This window comes from Apostichopus japonicus, chromosome 12, assembly GCF_037975245.1.
Source record: "Apostichopus japonicus isolate 1M-3 chromosome 12, ASM3797524v1, whole genome shotgun sequence".
In the NCBI taxonomy this organism is placed as follows: Eukaryota; Metazoa; Echinodermata; class Holothuroidea; order Aspidochirotida; family Stichopodidae; genus Apostichopus; species Apostichopus japonicus.
This window is the reverse complement of record NC_092572.1, coordinates 34,300,219-34,323,401: the sequence shown is the minus strand read 5'-3', so window position 1 is coordinate 34,323,401 and position 23,183 is coordinate 34,300,219. Positions and strand designations below refer to the sequence as shown.

Below are 23,183 nucleotides of genomic sequence, written 5' to 3'. Positions count from 1 at the left end.
ACTGCAATCACTAACGTTACAAGTTTGTTGCACTCACTCTCACCAGAGAAATCCATAACAACCCACTGCAATCACTAACGTTACAAGTTTGTTGCACTCACTCTCACCAGGGAAATTCATAACAACCCACTGCAATCACTAACGTTACAAGTTTGTTGGACTCACTCTCACCAGGGAAATCCATAACAACCCACTGCAATCACTAACGTTACAAGTTTGTTGCACTCACTCTCACCAGGGAAATTCATAACAACACACTGCAATCACTAACGTTACAAGTTTATTGCACTCAGTCTCACCAGGGAAATTCATAACAAATCACTGCAATCACTAACGTTACAAGTTTGTTGCACTCACTCTCACCAGGGAAATTCATAACAACACACTGCAATCACTAACGTTACAAGTTTATTGCACTCAGTCTCACCAGGGAAATTCATAACAAATCACTGCAATCACTAACGTTACAAGTTTATTGCACTCACTCTCACCAGGGAAATTCATAACAACCCACTGCAATCACTAACGTTACAAGTTTATTGCACTCACTCTCACCAGGGAAATTCATAACAACCCACTGCAATCACTAACGTTACAAGTTTGTTGCACTCACTCTCACCAGGGAAATTCATAACAACACACTGCAATCACTAACGTTACAAGTTTGTTGCACTCACTCTCACCAGGGAAATCCATAACAACACACTGCAATCACTAACGTTACAAGTTTGTTGCACTCAGTCTCACCAGGGAAATTCATAACAACCCACTGCAATCACTAACGTTACAAGTTTGTTGCACTCACTCTCACCAGGGAAATTCATAACAACACACTGCAATCACTAACGTTACAAGTTTGTTGCACTCAGTCTCACCAGGGAAATCCATAACAACCCACTGCAATCACTAACGTTACAAGTTTGTTGCACTCAGTCTCACCAGGGAAATTCATAACAACACACTGCAATCACTAACGTTACAAGTTTGTTGCACTCACTCTCACCAGGGAAATTCATAACAACCCACTGCAATCACTAACGTTACAAGTTTGTTGCACTCACTCTCACCAGGGAAATCCATAACAACTCCCTAATTTCACTTTCTGTCAGTCAGTCAGTAGCATACTCTTTGCCTTGGCAGTTTTAAAATAATTCTTTTCAAAACTATTAATTTTTTAACTTCTTTCAGTGATTAACATATGTAATGAATATCTTACTGTGCTAACATTTGTTAAAGCTTCAGCAGGCTACGTAAACATTACTTCCTCTTATATTCACAATATCACATATTAAATTACTGGAATTAATAGTTTGCTCAGAGGGGTTATTTTCCACAGAAAACCGCCCTCGTGAGCAAGTTCACATGGGCTCTTTTGCATTACACGGGTCTATTCATTTTCATTATTTATGTTAGCCTAAATATAGGCTACATTAGATGTACTTCTAAAAGGGGTTTAATTGGCCCTTTGCCAAGGTTGTACTGCAACATGAAGCCTATTTTATGCTCAAAACAATTGCCCACCTAAAGTGTTTTGGGGTAAATTTTGGGTACTCTGGGGGCAAATCGTTCATCGCCCCTGCAGTATTTTCAGCCCTGACTGGTATTGTGTTATGTTTCTCTATTGACACATGTTGATAGACAAAATGTATGAAGGATTATGTCATATTTACTGTTGTACAACATTAACTTCGGGAGATTTTTAAGGGAGGTTTCAAAAGTATACCCTCGAAAGAGGGAGGAGGTATGTACAAAATGCATTATTTATATACAAAATTAGTCGTTTAATATAATACACCACAGCTTAATTAAAAGAAATTTTGTAAGGTGTACTATACTTTAAAGTATCATAAATGAGTTATCAACATATGCTTTACAATATATTTATCATCGATTTATCTCATACTGTACATTCATCCTATGATCATATCTGCATATTCCAATCGTCTTCAGTAGGGTATTTGTTAACACATTTGGTTGCGTGATGTAGATTCACATCAACGTGCATTGTAACACAATGACTTGTTGCTGTGACTAAAAGGGGTCCAAAATATTTCATACTTTGTTTCCCTAAATGAAGATATATACTAATTGAAGCTGTAACAGTTTATATGTGTTGAAATAAACGCATACAATGCTTGCAGTTTTATTAAACAGTATGTCTACTGGAAACTAATCGAAAAATACTCGAAAAGTACTCGGATGATAAAGTTCTCGTAGTCGATATTCGGAACCCCAAGTACTCGGACTCGGACAGTGGTACTTGCAAACTAGGATCATAAAATACTCGGACTCGGATAGTGGTACTTGCAAACTAGGATCATAAAATACTCGGACTCGGACAGTGGTACTTGCAAACTAGGATCATAAAATACTCGGACTCGGACAGTGGTACTTGCAAACTAGGATCATAAAATACTCGGACTCGGACAGTGGTACTTGCAAACTAGGATCATACAATACTCGGACTCGGATAGTGGTACTTGCAAACTAGGATCATACAATACTCGGACTCGCACAGTGGTACTTGCAAACTAGGATCATAAAATACTCGGACTCGGACAGTGGTATACTTGGTACTCGGACACAAAAGTAATCGGAAGTACTTAGTACTCGGATACAAGTACTCGACTACAACACTATAAACGAACCAGCCAACTACGCAGTAGCCACCATAGACACCATAGCCACCATAGACACCATAGCCAGCCTAGCCACCATAGCTAGCCTAGCCACCATATCCAGCCTAGCAACCATTTACACCATAGCCAGCCTAGCCACCATAGCTAGCCTAGCCAGCCTAGCCAACCTAGCCAGCCTAGCCACCATAGCCAGCCTAGCCACCATAGCCAGCCTAGCCAGCCTAGCCACAATAGCCAGCCTAGCCAGCCTAACCACCATATCTAGCCCAGCCGTTGACGAGTGTTCCGGGAGGTATACATCCTCGCGCGTTAGATTGTGTAAGCTTAACATTTTTGTAATTTGTAAGGTACCACTGCCCATGACCGTGTTATGATGGATAGTTAAATATGATACATTTCTCTTTGTTCCTTGTTTCGATTATACTTTCATGTTCATGTTGTTTTTAAGACGAGTCAGTAGAAGTAAGAGAGTTTTCATACGTCACAAGGTGCAATGTGATAGTGTGCCTAACCGGGTATCTCGGTGCAGGTGAGAACTGCAGAGGGTATGTATTGCACGCTACATAAAGAGGAAGACATCAAATTACTTTCTCAAAGCAAAGCTGCATATGTTTCATATTGAAAGGACATGAGCTCATATAACAGCAAATAGTCATAACCACCAGTGTCTTACTTAGCGCACAAGTTTATTATTCCGCGTGATGGGATTTTTTTGCTGTTTTGTCGGGTTTTTTCTTTCTGGTTTCTTTGTATGTAAACAAAATGTGAAATGCGAAAAGTGTCAAAATCTTGTTTTGTCTGTAAATGTGTGTTTTTTACCTGCTTTCTTGTAAACGTAGACTGGCCGGGGGGGGGGGGGGGTACCGACACGCTCTTGTTTTTAGGGAATGGTTCGACGTGGTGAACCATTACCATGCCAAGTTAGTCATTCGTCGGACAACCATAAACAGTGGATTTGGTTGTCCGACGCGATTTGTAGTAGTCGCAGTCAATCAAATGACCACTTTATATAACATGTTAAAAGTTGTAAAAAGCGGGTTGATGAAAAGTGATACATTTCTTACATGTGAAATTCATTTTGTTGTTACACGGTAAATTTCGGTTAATCCGGATTTGCAGGCAACATGCATATTAACTTTAATGCTGCAAAGTAATATATTTTTAATGTTAAGTAAAGGAGCCATACAAATACAAACTAGAAACTGCAGGAACGATACTCGAGCACTGTCGGCATCACCACATCATGAAACAAGATAATGAAAACTGATGACACCGTGTTATCCATACAATTAGCCTATCACGTATAACACTGATGACACCGTGTTATCCATACAATTAGCCTACCACGTATAACACTGATTACACCGTGCTATCCATATAATTAGCTAATCACGTATAATACTAATGACACCGTGCTATCAATACAATTAGCCTACCACGTATATAGTAACACTGATGACACCGTGCTATCCATATAATTAGCCTATCACGTATAATACTAATGACACCGTGTTATCCATACAATTAGCCTATCACGTATAACACTGATGACACCGTGTTATCCATACAGTTAGCCTACCACGTATAACACTGATTACACCGTGTTATCCATATAATTAGCCTATCACGTATAACACTGATTACACCGTGTTATCCATATAATTAGCCTATCACGTATAACACTGATTACACCGTGCTATCCATATAATTAGCCTATCACGTATAACACTGATGACACCGTGTTATCCATACAATTAGCCTACCACGTATAACACTGATTACACCGTGTTATCCATACAATTAGCCTATCACGTATAACACTGATGACACCGTGTTATCCATACAATTAGCCTATCACGTATAACACTGATTACACCGTGCTATCCATATAATTAGCTAATCACGTATAATACTAATGACACCGTGCTACCCATACAATAAGCCCATTACGTATAATACTAATGACACCGTGCTATCAATACAATTAGCCTACCACGTATATAATAACACTGATGACACCGTGCAATCCATTCAACCAGCCTATCACGTATCATAATAATAATAATAATAATTGATTACATTTTATAGCGCTTTAATACAGCGTTTCAAAGCGCTTTTCAAAGTAGGAAAGAGACAAAGGAAACCAAGGGGAAACAAAAGACTAGGAATCAAACAGAAATGTTTTAAGTTGTCTATTGAAAATACAAAGGGAGGGATAGTCACGAACCTGAAACGTATAATGGACACTGCTTACCCCTAATCACTGTCTATATGAATCAAATATGTTTCTACAAACATTACTTATGAATAGTCCATAGGTAAAAACAGAATATGAGACATATCAACGCAGTGAACCTCTAAGTCGACCTATATACCCTATCAGTTATCACCGATAATAACACTCCGTCCAATAGTCAATATTAACAGCCAAGATCACTTACCACTGAGACTTCTAACGACAAACTTATCCTTAAGGGTCCCGTCATACAGAGAAGCCTCCCAAAATTCATTGAGAGCGTCAGCAGACCTGAAGGACTGTAGATTTATCCCAAACTGTTGCACCTGACGTTCAAATGAGTTGCAGCTTTCATTCTTTGTCTGCACCTTGTTGTCACATTCCTCTTGCTCTGTAGACTCTACCGGAGCGTAAGAATAATCAATAGAAATGTAATGTTTATGGGCATATTCCACTTTCCAGTCGAGAATCCCGACATACACCCGTCCTGACATCTTACATACACCAGTCATGCAGTCTTACATACACCAGTCATGCAGTCTTACATACACCAGTCATGACATCTTACATACACCAGTCATGACATCTTACATACACCAGTCATGACATCTTACATACACCAGTCATGACATCTTACATACACCAGTCATGACATCTTACATACACCAGTCATGACATATTACATACACCAGTCCTGACATCTTATATGCAAAAGTCCTGACATCTTACATACACCAGTCCTGACATCTTATATACACCAGTCATGACATCTTACATACACCAGTCAAGACATCTTACATACACCAGTCATGACATCTTACATACACCAGTCATGACATATTACATACACCAGTCATGACATCTTATATACACCAGTCATGACATCTTACATACACCAGTCAAGACATCTTACATACACCAGTCATGACATCTTACATACACCAGTCATGACATCTTACATACACCAGTCATGACATCTTACATACACAAGTCATGACATCTTACATACACCAGTCATGACATATTACATACACCAGTCATGACATCTTACATACACCAGTCATGACATCTTACATACACCAGTCATGACATCTTACATACACCAGTCATGACATCTTACATACACCAGTCATGACATCTTACATACACCAGTCATGACATCTTACATACACCAGTCATGACATCTTACATACACCAGTCCTGACATCTTACATACACCAGTCATGACATCTTATATACACCAGTCATGACATCTTACATACACCAGTCATGACATCTTACATACACCAGTCATGACATCTTACATACACCAGTCATGCCATCTTATATACACCAGTCAAGACATCTTACATACACCAGTCATGACATCTTACATACACCAGTCATGACATCTTACATACACCAGTCATGACATATTACAAACACCAGTAATGACATCTTATATACACCAGTCATGACATATTACATACACCAGTCATGACATATTACATACACCAGTCATGACATATTATATACACCAGTCATGACATCTTATATGCACCAATCAAGACATCTTACATACACCAGTCATGACATATTACATACACCAGTCATGACATATTACATACACCAGTCATGACATCTTATATACACCAGTCATGACATCTTATATGCACCAGTCATGCCATCTTATATGCACCAGTCAAGACATCTTATATGCAACAGTCAAGACATCTTACATACACCAGTCATGACATATTACATACACCAGTCATGAAGTCTTACATACACCAGTCATGACATCTTATATTAACCAATCAAGACATCTTACATACACCAGTCATGACATATTACATACACCAGTCATGACATATTACATACACCAGTCATGACATCTTATATACACCAGTCATGCCATCTTATATGCACCAGTCATGACATCTTATATGCACCAGGCAAGACATATTACATACACCAGTCATGACATATTACATACACCAGTCATGAAGTCTTACATACACCAGTCATGACATATTACATACACCAGTCATGACATATTACATACACCAGTCATAACATCTTATATACACCAGTCATGACATCTTATATGCATCAGTCATGGCATCTTATATGCACCAGTCAAGACATCTTACATACACCAGTAATGACATCTTACATACACCAGTCATGACATCTTATATACACCAGTCATGGCATCTTATATGCATCAGTCAAGACATCTTACATACACCAGTAATGACATCTTACATACACCAGTCATGACATCTTACATACACCAGTCATGACATCTTACATACACCAGTCCTGACATCTTATATACACCAGTCATGCCATCTTATATACACCAGTCAAGACATCTTACATACACCAGTCATGACATATTACATACACCAGTCATGACATATTACATACACCAGTCATGACATCTTATAAACACCAGTCATGACATCTTACATACACCAGTCAAGACATCTTACATACACCAGTCATGACATCTTACATACACCAGTCATGACATCTTACATACACCAGTCCTGACATCTTATATACACCAGTCATGACATCTTATGTGCACCAGTCAAGACATCTTACATACACCAGTAATGACATATTACATACACCAGTCATGACATATTACATACACCAGTCATGACATCTTACATACACCAGTCATGACATCTTATCTGCACCAGTAATGACATCTTACATACGCCAGTCCTGATATGTTACATACAACAGTCCTGACATCTTACATACACCAGTCATGACATCTTACATACACCAGTCCTGACATATTACATACACCAGTCATGACATCTTACATACACCAGTCATGCCATCTTATATACACCAGTCAAGACATCTTACATACACCAGTCATGACATATTACATACACCAGTCATGACATCTTATATACACCAGTCATGACATCTTACATACACCAGTCATGACATCTTATATACACCAGTCATGACATCTTACATACACCAGTCAAGACATCTTACATACACCAGTCATGAAGTCTTACATACACCAGTCCTGACATCTTATATACACCAGTCATGACATCTTATGTGCACCAGTCCTGACATCTTACATACACCAGTCATGACATATTACATACACCAGTCAAGACATCTTATATACACCAGTCATGACATCTTACATACACCAGTCATGACATCTTATATACACCAGTCAAGACATGTTACATACACCAGTCATGACATATTACATACACCAGTCATGACATCTTATATACACCAGTCCTGACATCTTACATATACCAGTCATGACATCTTACATACACCAGTCCTGACATCTTATATACACCAGTCATGACATCTTATGTGCACCAGTCAAGACATCTTACATACACCAGTAATGACATATTACATACACCAGTCATGACATATTACATACACCAGTCATGACATCTTACATACACCAGTCATGACATCTTATCTGCACCAGTAATGACATCTTACATACGCCAGTCCTGATATGTTACATACACCAGTCCTGACATCTTATATACACCAGTAATGACATCTTATATACACCAGTCATGCCATCGTATATGCACCAGTCAAGACATCTTACATACACCAGTCATGACATCTTACATACACCAGTCATGACATATTACATACACCAGTCATGACATCTTACATACACCAGTCATGACATATTACATACACCAGTCATGACATCTTACATACACCAGTCATGACATATTACATACACCAGTAATGACATCTTACATACACCAGTCATGACATCTTACATACACCAGTCATGACATCTTACATACACCAGTCCTGACATCTTACATACACCAGTCATGACATCTTACATACACCAGTCATGACATCTTATATACACCAGTCAAGACATGTTACATACACCAGTCATGACATATTACATACACCAGTCATGACATCTTATATACACCAGTCCTGACATCTTACATATACCAGTCATGACATCTTACATACACCAGTCCTGACATCTTATATACACCAGTCATGACATCTTATGTGCACCAGTCAAGACATCTTACATACACCAGTAATGACATATTACATACACCAGTCATGACATATTACATACACCAGTCATGACATCTTACATACACCAGTCATGACATCTTATCTGCACCAGTAATGACATCTTACATACGCCAGTCCTGATATGTTACATACACCAGTCCTGACATCTTATATACACCAGTAATGACATCTTATATACACCAGTCATGCCATCGTATATGCACCAGTCAAGACATCTTACATACACCAGTCATGACATCTTACATACACCAGTCATGACATATTACATACACCAGTCATGACATATTACATACACCAGTCATGACATCTTACATACACCAGTCATGACATATTACATACACCAGTAATGACATCTTACATACACCAGTCATGACATCTTACATACACCAGTCATGACATCTTACATACACCAGTCCTGACATATTACATACACCAGTCATGACATCTTACATACACCAGTCATGCCATATTACATACACCAGTCATGACATATTACATACACCAGTCATGACATATTACATACACCAGTAATGACATCTTACATACACCAGTCCTGACATCTTACATACACCAGTCATGACATCTTACATACACCAGTCATGACATCTTACATACACCAGTCATGACATCTTACATACACCAGTCATGACATCTTATATACACCAGTCATGACATCTTACATACACCAGTCATGACATCTTATATACACCAGTCATGACATCTTACATACACCAGTCAAGACATCTTACATACACCAGTCATGACATCTTACATACACCAGTCCTGACATCTTATATACACCAGTCATGACATCTTATGTGCACCAGTCCTGGCATCTTACATACACCAGTCATGACATATTACATACACCAGTCATGACATCTTATATACACCAGTCATGACATCTTACATACACCAGTCATGACATCTTATATACACCAGTCAAGACATCTTACATACACCAGTCATGACATATTACATACACCAGTCATGACATCTTATATACACCAGTCCTGACATCTTACATACACCAGTCATGACATATTACATACACCAGTCATGACATCTTATATACACCAGTCATGACATCTTACATACACCAGTCATGACATCTTATATACACCAGTCATGACATATTACATACACCAGTCATGACATCTTATATACACCAGTCATGACATCTTACATACACCAGTCAAGACATCTTACATACACCAGTCATGACATATTACATACACCAGTCAAGACATCTTACATACACCAGTCATGACATCTTACATACACCAGTCATGACATATTACATACACCAGTCATGACATCTTACATACACCAGTCATAACATATTACATACATCAGTCATGACATATTACATACACCAGTCATGACATCTTACATACACCAGTCATGACATCTTATATGCACCAGTCATGACATCTTATATGCACCAGTCATGACATCTTACATATATGCACCAGTCATGACAGCGCCACCTCAGGAAAATCAAACTATAGTGCCAGAAATATCTAAAATGCTATAGCTTTCCGAGGTTTCGCATCCTGGACCCCAACCAGTGATATCTCTATCTGAGATAAACTGATGTATCTGAAGTTGAAATTTCAAAGCTAACGCTGAATGACTTACAATAGGGCTTAGAAAACATTCCAGAGCAATTTAATTGCTCTCTCTGACTTTTATTTCCAATCTTTACTAGCTATGAGAGAACAAGAAGTGTTTGAAACGCTGCAACTTAGGAGAATTCTCTGCCTGAATCTACTATTGGGGTCTGAGATACATTCCACAGAATAAAATACGAGAAATTCCTCTTTCTGATATGTATTTAAATGCATCATAATCTCAAGCATCTAAACAAAACTACACAATAGGAAATACTTCATACTGTCCCACGCGTATGAGTATACACAGTAACTATAAACACATTTCCTATTTGTTTAATTTTGATTTCGTTGCACGGCAAGAGACGGTCTTCCCAGATTCTTAGAGTCTTCATCTGCCAAAATTCTTGAAAAAAGCAAACAATTGCCAAAATAGGATGCAATCGACCAAATGACCAGATAGGGTACGGTACTGATATAAAATCTGGAGAAAGACCCTCAGAAAGTCGCGTGACAAGTACCGAAAAAACAATTCACTTAATTATAAGATCATATTCTGCCCGATACCCACCAACATGGGAATTAAAAAACCTTTCCTCAACAGAGAAAGCCCGAGAGTGCCATAACATTGTTCACTACAGCCCAAACCATTTGGTATCTCTTTTGGAGTCCACACCACTCCCACAAGCCCCTGGACCAAACAAAGGCTGGTCAACTATTAAAGTTAAACCAGTTTACTCTTTGGGCAATTAGCCGATCATTCAAAACAGAAGTACTTGCCCCCTCCCCCCCCCCCCCATATTTACTGCGAACGACCAAACCTCAAAAAGGTTGATATGTAAGAGTTTTATATTCAGTGAAGTGAAGGTATCAAAAAGCTTACCTAGGCGATATGATTTCCAATTATCACAGTCTGAATATTTCAATTATTTGGTTTTCGCTAAAACTGTGCCATTATGAGTGATATCTGACCACTCTACTCCCGGCTTGAATCTAGTATTTCCTTATAGAATGGCGTAAGTTTCGGTTAAACTCACTTTAGCTAATGTAGGAGTTATTAAACCTACCCTGCTTGGAGACTGCGTCAGCACGACGTTGTCTGTCAGAGGATGCGGTGCTCGGTATTCTGTATCATGCGAAGAAATATCAGCAATGAAATAAGCTAATTAAAGTTACATTATTCATATACCGAATGACACAAATTAGGGAAAGAATATGTACAAATGGTACTTTTAAATTATTGAAGAGCTCAAAGGAGAGAAATCTACATCATTTCATAAATTATTTCTATGCACATGTTGTCACTATATTACTGATATAAAAATGGTGGGATTACTTACGAATAAATTGATGACCGGCGGGACTCCTGATCTATCAGTACAAGAGAATATCAGTGATTACATTAAGGGTCAATATTACATCCTATGTTCTGAAACACACAGTTTGATAAGGAGAGAGGATTACATACAGATATATATATATATATATATATATATATATATATATATATATATATATATATATATATATATATATATATTATATATATATATATATATATATATATATATATATATATATATATATATATATATATACTGCCTTACTTGCCGCTGTTTCCTGCTCACAAGACGACCTGTGAAATATTTATATAGTTTATTATATTAATACATCGGGTACATAATACAGGCAAGTGTTGAAGACACCGATCTTACATCTAGACCTAATACGTACATGAAATGCCGTGATAGAGATATTTCGTTGTTGTTAGGTCTAATACGTGCAAACAGCTTTACAATGCTTCAAGTTTTCTTTGCATATACCGGTAGGCCTATAAACTTAGTTTCATACTTGGTTGATCTACCTTTCGATATTGGATAGGCATATGTGAACACCACGTATGAGAATGAGGCTATAACCAAAATTATGACAGCGCTGGCTCCTGTTATCCAGAAAAAATATATTGATTCTTGTGTGTCATCTGCTGAAGAGGAGATGAGAAAACAACATTCTGAACAACTCCGACTAATAAGGATATTATACTCTGTTAAAATAATTGATTTCTGTTTTTTCTATTCATCTGTATCTGAAGTCTTTTAAACTATTAATCTCGCTAACTGCTCTATAATGCATCGTCAATAAAACAATATCGATCAAGCGTTAACATTCGTATACCAATCCGGAATAAGGATCTCGATGAGTCCTGGGTGATACTGCTTTACATATTACACCAATAAAAAGATGAAAAATGAATCGGCCAAATCTATATGGAGGGGTTGACTTATGTTTGGTGTTTCGTCGCTGTGTTTAATACTGGGCCAGACTGAAAAAAAGCTACGAACAAAACATTATTCTATTGAATCTGAATTGATTCTATTCTCTTTGTTATAGACAGAACTTTCAGAAGTATTCAGTTTGAGACGCTCAACTCTCCCGTAGGGTCCACGAGTAAAACTATGAGGATGGGTAAAGCTGTGAGGATGGGTCAAAACTATGAGGATGGGTAAAACTATGTAGCTTTATGGTTGAACTTAAAACTATATAGAACTTGCAACACACAACATATGTAATTGCTGCAGCATTGTCCATTGAATCAGGGACCAGGGATCATCGCCTTTATAAGAGCAGCCCTATACTGCCTGGCAACAGATTATCCAGGGGGGGGGGGGGCTTATCAGAGAAGTACTCTCATATCCCTCTTACAACTTGATCATATGGGTCCTTGCGTCACCTTTCCTCTACTTGGGAATTCTAAACATAAAAATGCCAATAAAAATATCGGCCATGTAACACATATGATAAAGGAGAGGCTGTCAAAATATGACTGAGCGTTTCCGTAATAAATTGTCCACCACATTATAGCATGAAAATGAACAAGGGAAGGTAGCACAAGGTTTAGCAGCAATCCAAAGTTACATGCACTATTAACCAAGCAATTGATTGCAAATTGAATTAGTGTAGCGACATAATACAAGTTGCTTCTTATTTTCGTTATTACTATCTTAACGTATCTCCATTTAAGATTTGAACATCATGACATTTACTTAATATGGTAATCAAAATTGTTTTGCTACATTAGTACTATGTACTTCCTTGTTAGCATTAAAACATTAATAGAAATTACCGTACCTGTTTTTTCATCTAGGTTTTTCGAAACTGATACACTTCCGTGTTCGCACGTGACTGTTTTATTGGCGCTGCTCCGTGGGAGAATTAAAATAGATGCATTAACAAAACCTTCTGAAGTATTATGCATAACTACATAACTGTCTTTAACAGCAATTTCTCCATCGATTCTCCATACAAACGGCTCTGTTGGCTGCTGGTCCCCGAAACAGAGGATATAATAATCCGAGTCATTTGAAACTTCAAGAAATAGCTTTGAGATGGGCACTGGAAATGAAAACAAGACAGTAAAAAACATGTATTCCTCAGTTATTGCATTCCTTACAGGATAGTGAAAAACATGTAATGCTCAGTTATTGCATACCTTACAGGATAGTAAAGAACATGTAATGCTCAGTTATTTCATACCTTACAGGATAGTAAAGAACATGTAATGCTCAGTTATTGCATACCTTACAGGATAGTAAAGAACATGTAATGTTCAGTTATTGTATACCTTACAGGATGGTAAAGAACATGTAATGCTCAGTTATTTCCTTACAGGATAGTAAAGAACATGTAATGCTCAGTTATTGTATACCTTACAGGATAGTAAAGAACATGTAATGCTCAGTTATTGCATACCTTACAGGATAGTAAAGAACATGTAATGCTCAGTTATTGCATACCTTACAGGATAGTAAATAACATGTAATGCTCAGTTATTGCATACCTTACGGGATAGTAAAGAACACGTAATGCTCAGTTATTGCATACCTTACAGGATAGTAAAGTACATGTAATGCTCAGTTATTGCATACCTTACAGGATAGTAAAGAACATGTAATGCTCAGTTATTGCATACCTTACAGGATAGTAAAGTACATGTAATGCTCAGTTATTGCATACCTTACAGGATAGTAAAGAACATGCAATGCTCAGTTATTGCATACCTTACAGGATAGTAAAGAACATGTAATGCTCAGTTATTGCATACCTTACAGGATAGTAAAGAACATGCAATGCTCAGTTATTGCATACCTTACAGGATAGTAAAGAACATGTTATGCTCAGTTATTGCATACCTTACAGGATAGTAAAGAACATGTTATGCTCAGTTATTAGCATTCCTTACAGGATAGTAAAGTACATGTAATGCTCAGTTATTGCATACCTTACAGGATAGTAAAGAACATGCAATGCTCAGTTATTGCATACCTTACAGGATAGTAAAGAACATGAAATGCTCAGTTATTGCATACCTTACAGGATAGTAAAGAACATGCAATGCTCAGTTATTGCATACCTTACAGGATAGTAAAGAACATGTTATGCTCAGTTATTGCATACCTTACAGGATAGTAAAGAACATGTTATGCTCAGTTATTAGCATTCCTTACAGGATGGTAAAGAACATGTAATGCTCAGTTATTGCATACCTTACAGGATAGTAAAGAACATGCAATGCTCAGTTATTGCATACCTTACAGGATAGTAAAGAACATGTAATGCTCAGTTATTGCATACCTTACAGGATAGTAAAGAACATGCAATGCTCAGTTATTGCATACCTTACAGGATAGTAAAGAACATGTTATGCTCAGTAATTGCATACCTTACAGGATAGTAAAGAACATGTTATGCTCAGTTATTAGCATTCCTTACAGGATAGTAAAGAACATGTAATGCTCAGTTATTGCATACCTTACAGGATAGTAAAGAACACGTAATGCTCAGTTATTGCATAGCTTACAGGATAGTAAAGGACATGTAATGCTCAGTAATTGCATATCGTTGTTACATGACATCACGTTCCCATATTGAGATTGTAAACGCAGGATTCATATGCAAAACCTGTAGAATCACTTATACTATTTTACTTATAACGAATCTGGAGATTCATATTTGATACCGAAGGTGATGATTTTGAGATTTGGAAGATGCATTGCAAGTAGACATATTCACAAACTTACCTCTTACATCGATTTTATAGATTGAAATAGTTTTATTTCCGAGAGTACACTTATATTCCCCTGTATTATTTGTAGTACTGTTGATGATGTGCAGTCGTGTATATTCTTCATCCAGTGTCACATTCAAGTTATGTTCAGTACCGATAGCTTGTCCTCCATGGTAAACTATCAAGTGGTTGAACCACCATATGGACGTGTTAGTGTTGTTAATGCAACACGTTAAGTTAGTAGAAGTGCCAGGAAGAATGGATTGGTGGGATCCATTCTTATTCATCATACCTTGTATAAAAAAGAGCAATTGATCATATACTGTGCTGGATCATCGGGCCAGCATCATCAATCTAGCTCTAGCCTCCCATCAGCTAACAAATTACAAAAGGAAGAGGCAGGGGAAGGGGGGGGTTGTAGTAACCTACGAAACACATTAAACCTTTTAATCTTTCAAATCTTTTAATAAACGATTTCTCCCTCCTCATATCACTTTCCTCATTATACTGCACCCTTACAATTTAATAGCTCCCTGCAGCACTGGGTGTTCCCCTCATCTGTCAGAAATTTTGACAATCGAGATATTCAATAATGCAAACTGGTGCGACTTGGAGATATTTTTGCTCTTTTTCCTCACATGAATCACACAAAATTTCACATTTAAGATGTGAAAAGGAAATATACAACTTCCATCTGAAGAAATTTGTAATCATTCCCGTTAATTCCGTTAACAGTCTCCAAATACGGCTTACCAAAGGGCAGCGATAGGACCAACTCTACCGAGCTACATAAAGCACAGTCATGACGACATATCCAGGTTACATAACAGTATTCACATCTGTGTAGCTTCCTAGCGATATCAACTTATAGGGTCTAATCTATAACATGGTACAGATGATTACATGGGTCATTCCTAGTAAAATGTTAGGGAATATGTCACCGTATTCCACCGATCTTGTAATGTTGTAAAGAATTAAAACGCATCTTAAATTGTCACTTTCTTAATTAATCATAATTTTTCATGTGGAGAAATGTGCTTTCTGGCATATCTATAACATTGGGGATGGCGCGGGGGGGGGGGGGGGTGGGGGTGTGATTACATCGATCGTCGCCCTAGTGTAATGTTGAGGATACATCCACCCACCCCGGCAAACCAAGCATCTTTACAGTCCTTCTTAAAATCAATCTATAACACATTCTTTGATCTATTGGCAAACACAAACAAATGGAATCGATTATAGATTACATGTATCATGCGGCTGATTCGCCTGGCTTTCTTGAGTGATCGAAACCATGTTCGTTGGTGAGGCTGACGACAACTCTGTAACGGCTAGTAAGAAAAACAGCAATAACACAGCTATAAACATTACAAACACACACTTCATTATTTTTTACTAGTAGTAAGTCAATGTATACAATGAGATTGTGTTGTGACATGTTAAGAGAAACACATATATTATTTCAACGTAAGCGTTGCATAAGAATCAAATACTTTCAAGTACACAACAAAGACAGGAATCTTCGACAATATACATTATTGAGACAATAAAATTCTACCTAAATTAATCGTAATAATTCACAACATCATCCTCCCAGAAAGTTAACAAACGAAAGATGTTTATGAAAATAAGACCCCTGTGGCTGTTACTCTTCTCTCGTTCAACTTGGAAGCTACGCACCTGCTGCTGTAAGTGGCATCCATGTTACGGCATAGAGAAACACCGTTACAGTGTTGATATGGCGGCTAGAAAACAACAATGCACAAAAAGACTGTTACTATGTTAAACACGATTTCATAGCAGATGTCATGTCCGCCTATCAACGAGCTACCGACGCGCATAAGTGGTAACAACTGCAGCAAAAAGATATTTGATATATTATGTCTAAGGAGAATATAAAACATAGACTTAATCATTTGACAGTTCGCGGTCAATTTCCACATCCTCAATTGAAGAAAATGATGATAGCAAAGAGCCCCCCCCCCCACCCACCCATTTGCACAGATTTCAGAAAATTAGATCTTAATATTGTTCAAACATTAACATTATATACATTAATATATCATTGTATTATGATATGTGTTATTTACATATAAAAGTATTAAGAAATGCTCAGATATAAAACATAACTAATATCCATCAATTTTGAAGTCCATCAGTTTGAAGGTTTTAAAAACTTGTGAATCATTCCTTCTTTTTGCACAAATCTGGTCAAATTTAACTTTTTTGGACGTTTCGGGGTGGGGGGGGGGGATCTTTACTTTCATCACTTTCTTAAATTCCGGATGTGGAAATTGACCGCGAACTGTCAAATGATCAAGTCTATGTTTTATATTCTCCTTAATCCGTTGTAAGACCCTTTCCGCTAAAGTTATATAGAAAGTCGAAATTCTGTTGAACCAATGAAATTATTCAACAGTTTATTTCGAACTTTCGTTAATATTAGATGCTAGACTAAACTTGAAAGAAAGTGACAAAAGTCGACATTTTCCGATGAAAAAAAGACAATTTCAGTACAACCGGTTGAAATTTAGAAGAAAATGGCATTTTTCAGTAAAGGATAAAACTACTTCTTAATGTCAGACGGAGATCTTCTAGCTGTTGCAATATAACATACCGTAGGACTTGTTATCAGCAAGATATGTGTTAGAGTGGTATATTCTGCACCAGGGGTTTCTTGGACAAATATGTGACATTTCATGACGAGTTCTGACATGACATTATTGACGAAATAATATTGAAGAAATCTTTCAGACTTAAAAAGCTTTCTGGATTTTCAAAAGCGTGGTTCAAAGTTTCAAAGTTTGGTAACAAAAATACCTATGGCTTGTGAGTGGCTGGAGGTTGTTTCCGATAAGGCTATCTAATAAAACCCTAAGCTATTTGGCTTACAACTACAAATTGACTGACTAACGTTGTAAAAGGTCTTCGGCTTGGCATGATACATATCTTCCAGCTCACACGTACATGCACTAGAAACACACTCCACTTGTTCTTTCATTTCAACATGCATATTGCAGATATATATCTTCCAGCTCACACTTACATGCACTAGAAACACACTCCACTTGTTCTTTCATTTCAACATGCATATTGCAGCCCATAGTTTGGAAGGTGAAATCATACGTCATAACTTCTATTCTAGGGAATTGTCATCTTTTTGAAAGTTAATAGTGTGGCGTAATGATTACAGTGTCCGCCCCACAATTATAAGGTTCCTGGGTTAAATCCTCATCAAAACAAACTCTCCTGACCTATTCAAAATTACTGCTTTTGCAGTGTTGCTGAGAGGAGTTGTGTTTCTGTTCTTTCGATAGTTTCAAAACAACTTTGTTCAAAATATCTGCGCTGCAATGATGATGATTCATAGTGGGTGCCTTCACCTCCCTCAGTACTTGAGAGAGTGGTCTGGTGCGGAGGTACAATCCTGTCCGTCGGATGGGGACGTTAGGTTATATTAAGACATCAGAGTAATATTCCGTTTACCTTTTTGTGGTGGATGTGCAATTTCTTTCATGTGTGGGCACTAATATAGTTAATATGTATAGTCTGTTGTGAATGCAGAAAATAAACTTATCCTTCTTATTTACTACCATTAATGGAGGAGTAAAACGGCTGTTCTGCGACTGTCTTTTATCATTAGGTTAAGTTATGAGGCAGGGATGGGGCAAGGAATGCGTTGAGGTATTTTGCTAGATGACATTCTGATGCTGTCTGTAGTTAATAGGTCTATTACAACATACTCTTTCTTAATTTGGCGATCCAATTTTCCTACTTTATACCACTGCCTAGTACCACTACGGCATGTTTTCCACATCACTGAATTGTGTTTTGTTAAAAGCACATAGCCTGTACTTGCATACTGATTTAAAAACGACATCGTGTTCAGAGTTCGAATTGTCAAAATAGCCTAAGCCAGCTACCAAGAGGGACAATAAATACATTTCTGGACGCTTTGCCCCCTTAGTTCCGCCCCTCCCTCATGCACTGGCACACAGAATATTACAACAACAGAAAATACTAGTGTAGTTGAGTACATTACCTAACTATGTATGTTCAGTAAACTCTTCAATATTGTTCCAGACTAAGATCACCATATAAGCAACCTCTCTTTTTCCAAGATTTCTCAGAGAGGAGGGTATGCCCCTATCCTTAGCCCCTCCCTCCGATATCATAACATATTAACTTTCTCTCCCCTCACCAGTACAAAACTTGAAGGCTATAGGGTCTACTATGAAGGCTAGTGTCTGCTAGGAAGGCTATTGTCTACTAGAACGGTTATGTGTCTGCTAGGAAGGCTAGTGTCTGCTATGAAGGTTATGTCTACAGTTGAAGGCTATAGAGTCTACTATGAAGGCTAGTGTCTGCTAGGAAGGCTGGTGTCTACTAGAACGGTTATGTGTCTGCTAGGAAGGCTAGTGTCTGATATGAAGATTATGTCTACAGTTGAAGGCTATAGAGTCTACTATGAAGGCTAGTGTCTGCTAGGAAGGCTAGTGTCTACTAGAACGGTTATGTGTCTGCTAAGAAGGCTAGTGTCTGCTATGAATTTTAGTGTCTGCTATGAAGGTTAGAGTCTACTTTGAAGGCTACTGTCTACTATCAAGTCTAGAGTCTACTATGAAGGATAAATTCGATATTTGTTTAGAGAAGCAAAGAGTGTAATCATCCGTTGTTTTCAACTAAGTATAATAACTATATGAAACGTCTCTGTTCAAGTTGAAGGCGAGTCCAGTGATCATAGAAACGCAACCTGTATCCCTTATACCCTGAATATCAGTCAAAAATGTCAGATTTTAAATTATGAAATTTTGGAAACAAATAGCAAAACGCTAAATTGAAAGACTACTTACATCATCTCCCGTTTTAAGTGATTTGATGAAACCTAATCCTGGTTTACTCACAACACGGTGAGCTGTTGAATCTTCAGTGTTTGTTACAAAATAATGGCATGTGTGATAATGGCATGTGTGATGTAAACATACGAGGAAATACGATTAAGTGAAAGTTAGCCCCTTATACACTTCTGTATGGAAAATGAAAGAATGAATACTCAGTGACCATTAACTATTAGGTATTAACTACAATACAATACAGAACAATAGTTCTACCTGAAACAGAAAGAGGAAGAGGACAGCTATAATGTAATAGAGCTCAATATACATAGTAGTATTACAGCATGCTAGAATATTAAATATAACTTCCTGGTGACTTAACCTTCAATTAAACATATATATATATATATATATATATATATATATATATATATATATATATATATATATATATATATATATATATATATATATATATATATATATATATATATATATATATATATATATATATATATATATATATATATATATAATGTATTGCACATAAGTACATACCTACCTAAACATGTATGACAATATGAAAATCACAATACGAGTTCATATTTGCAGTAAAACAACATGATGACATTACATGGAGTTGCAGATCTAATCGCAGACGTTGGTCACATTTCTATCATGATGTTATCATTTATACTTTACAAATATCCTCTAAGCATACTTCCTACAGTATGTTAACTCCACTGACTTTATAACCGGTGACGTTTTACATAAATACACTTTTAAACTTCCCGAAGCTGATCTCTTATATCAGTCAGTCACCAACGAGAGCAGTTTCCTTGTAGCCCCGTCCCTAAAATATGGTCAGACGTATGACATTTCGAGAAACTGCCTGCGACATACCCCTCTGTTTTGAAATGGAGGATAACTAGGAGTGATAAATTTCTGGCCATGACAAATGTATATGACAGCACAATTATTCTTTCAGATTGACTGAAAGGCTCAACAAAAAATGCAAGTTTCTTTTGAGAAATGTAATAACAATTGATGGAAACTAGTCAGAATGATAAGAAGTCACTGTTTGCACATATTTCATCTGAGCCCTACTATAGTTACCAGTTGGGCAATTATTTATTGTCAACAGTTTAACCTGCATGTCTCCACAAAACTAGTTAAAAGGCCCCTGTCTTGTTACCATCAGGGCTCCACATGCTGATTACTAGCAGCCGTACAAATTCAGGAGGGTGCATTTGAAGGGGGGACTGGCAGGGATTGTACTCGTTGCAGTGGAAGTAGCGGGGCTGGTACTTGGAAGAGCACCAGGATGAATCAATCTTCGTGAGAGCCTCTAAAATAAAATGATTGCAGGGAAGAAATGCAAACCAGTGTTGAGTGTCTGATTGTACAGCTAGTACTGCTGCATTTCATCTCAGAGGCATCTACAAATTACGAAAATATTTAAATGATAAGGCAACTGAACAAATTGTACATTCTTTTATCACTTCAAAGTTGGATATGGGCAATTCCTTACTCCTCGGTCTTCCACAAGAACAGATTCATAGACTCCAATTAATCCAGAACTCAGCCGCGCGTATTATAACTCATTCTCATAAGCATTGTCATATCCACCCTGTCTTAAAAATCCTGTACTGGCTACCTGTAAAATATCGTTTTATGTATAAAATTTTCCTTATTGTTTATAAATCACTTAAAGGACATGGTCCAATGTATATTTCTCACTTATTACATATTTATGTCCCCTCTCGTAATCTAAGATCCAGCTCTCAATTTTTATTATCTGAAATTAAGTAAAAAACATTCTTGGGGGGGGGGGGGGGGAGGTCATTTATTGTTTCTGCCCCTCGCTTAAGGAATCAACTTCCCTTAAATATCAGACAAGCATCTACTCTCTCTAACTTTAAGAAGAGCATTAAATTCTACATAATGACAAAAGCTTTGATATAATCTTGTACCATTAAGTTTTTCTTCTGTCATTGTTTTGTATTATTCTGTATTATTTGTATCGTTTCTAATTGTCAATTGCGCCATGAACATTCTTTGAGTGGTGTGTGCGCATTATAAGTCGTATTATTATTAATATTATTACTGAGTACTGGAAGTAGCGATTGTTACGATACGGCATTGCTTGCATACGTTGTTGATTATTGCGTGATCTACAAGCATCCTCATGCCACAACCCACACAGAAAATAATAGTTCCTCCTATCATTCGATGTATGCAATTCAATGCATTTAGTTTAATCACGCTTAGTTAGAGCATTTCGCGCAATACGTACCAACGAGGATCGGCACAGTCACCATACACGTAACCTGTATTTGTACCCTGTGTGTCCGTATATATTTCACTGGCGGATCCAGAGCCTTTGTTTGGGAGGGGCCAAAGTGGCATTAGAGTGATATGGGGAGGGGTCTAAGGGGAGGGGGTGCCCCCTCCCCTTTGGAAAATTTTCTATTGCTCAATGCCCTCAGATGCAATTTGGTGCGACAAAAGTGTACAATGGTGATGTTAATTTACTTCTAAAAAAATGTTTCCCAGGTGTAATTTTCTAAAATATTTATAAAACAAAGTTGGGATCATCTTTCTCAAGAAATTTTATTTCTCATAGGTTATAAATTTCTTACAACCAGCCTGTAACTGCAAAATGGTGTTAAACTATAAATCCTCATGCTCATACATTTACATAGCTCCCAACTCTTGAGA

At 37.3% G+C, this 23,183-nt stretch overlaps 1 protein-coding gene across 3 annotated transcripts in view; it reads right to left on the bottom strand.

The window, feature by feature from the left end:
• Window positions 1-20,654, bottom strand: part of LOC139977368 (uncharacterized) — a 35,023-nt gene extending 14,369 nt beyond the window's left edge. Inside the window, exons 1-9 of one of the 3 annotated variants that reach the window (XM_071986669.1) lie at window positions 20,481-20,654; window positions 17,308-17,372; window positions 16,875-16,949; window positions 15,641-15,919; window positions 13,692-13,955; window positions 12,427-12,546; window positions 11,903-11,933; window positions 11,630-11,688; window positions 5,081-5,275 (exon numbers count right to left, since the gene is read on the bottom strand). In XM_071986669.1, the coding sequence (XP_071842770.1) occupies window positions 5,081-5,275; window positions 11,630-11,688; window positions 11,903-11,933; window positions 12,427-12,546; window positions 13,692-13,955; window positions 15,641-15,919; window positions 16,875-16,949; window positions 17,308-17,372; window positions 20,481-20,485 (1,093 nt within the window). In that variant the 5' untranslated portion in view covers window positions 20,486-20,654. Of the gene's footprint in view, window positions 1-5,080; window positions 5,276-11,629; window positions 11,689-11,902; window positions 11,934-12,426; window positions 12,547-13,691; window positions 13,956-15,640; window positions 15,920-16,874; window positions 16,959-17,307; window positions 17,373-20,480 lie in introns of all 3 variants that reach the window. The other 2 variants (XM_071986667.1, XM_071986668.1) reach the window with 2 other exon arrangements.
• Between the last annotated feature and the right edge of the window lie 2,529 nt (window positions 20,655-23,183).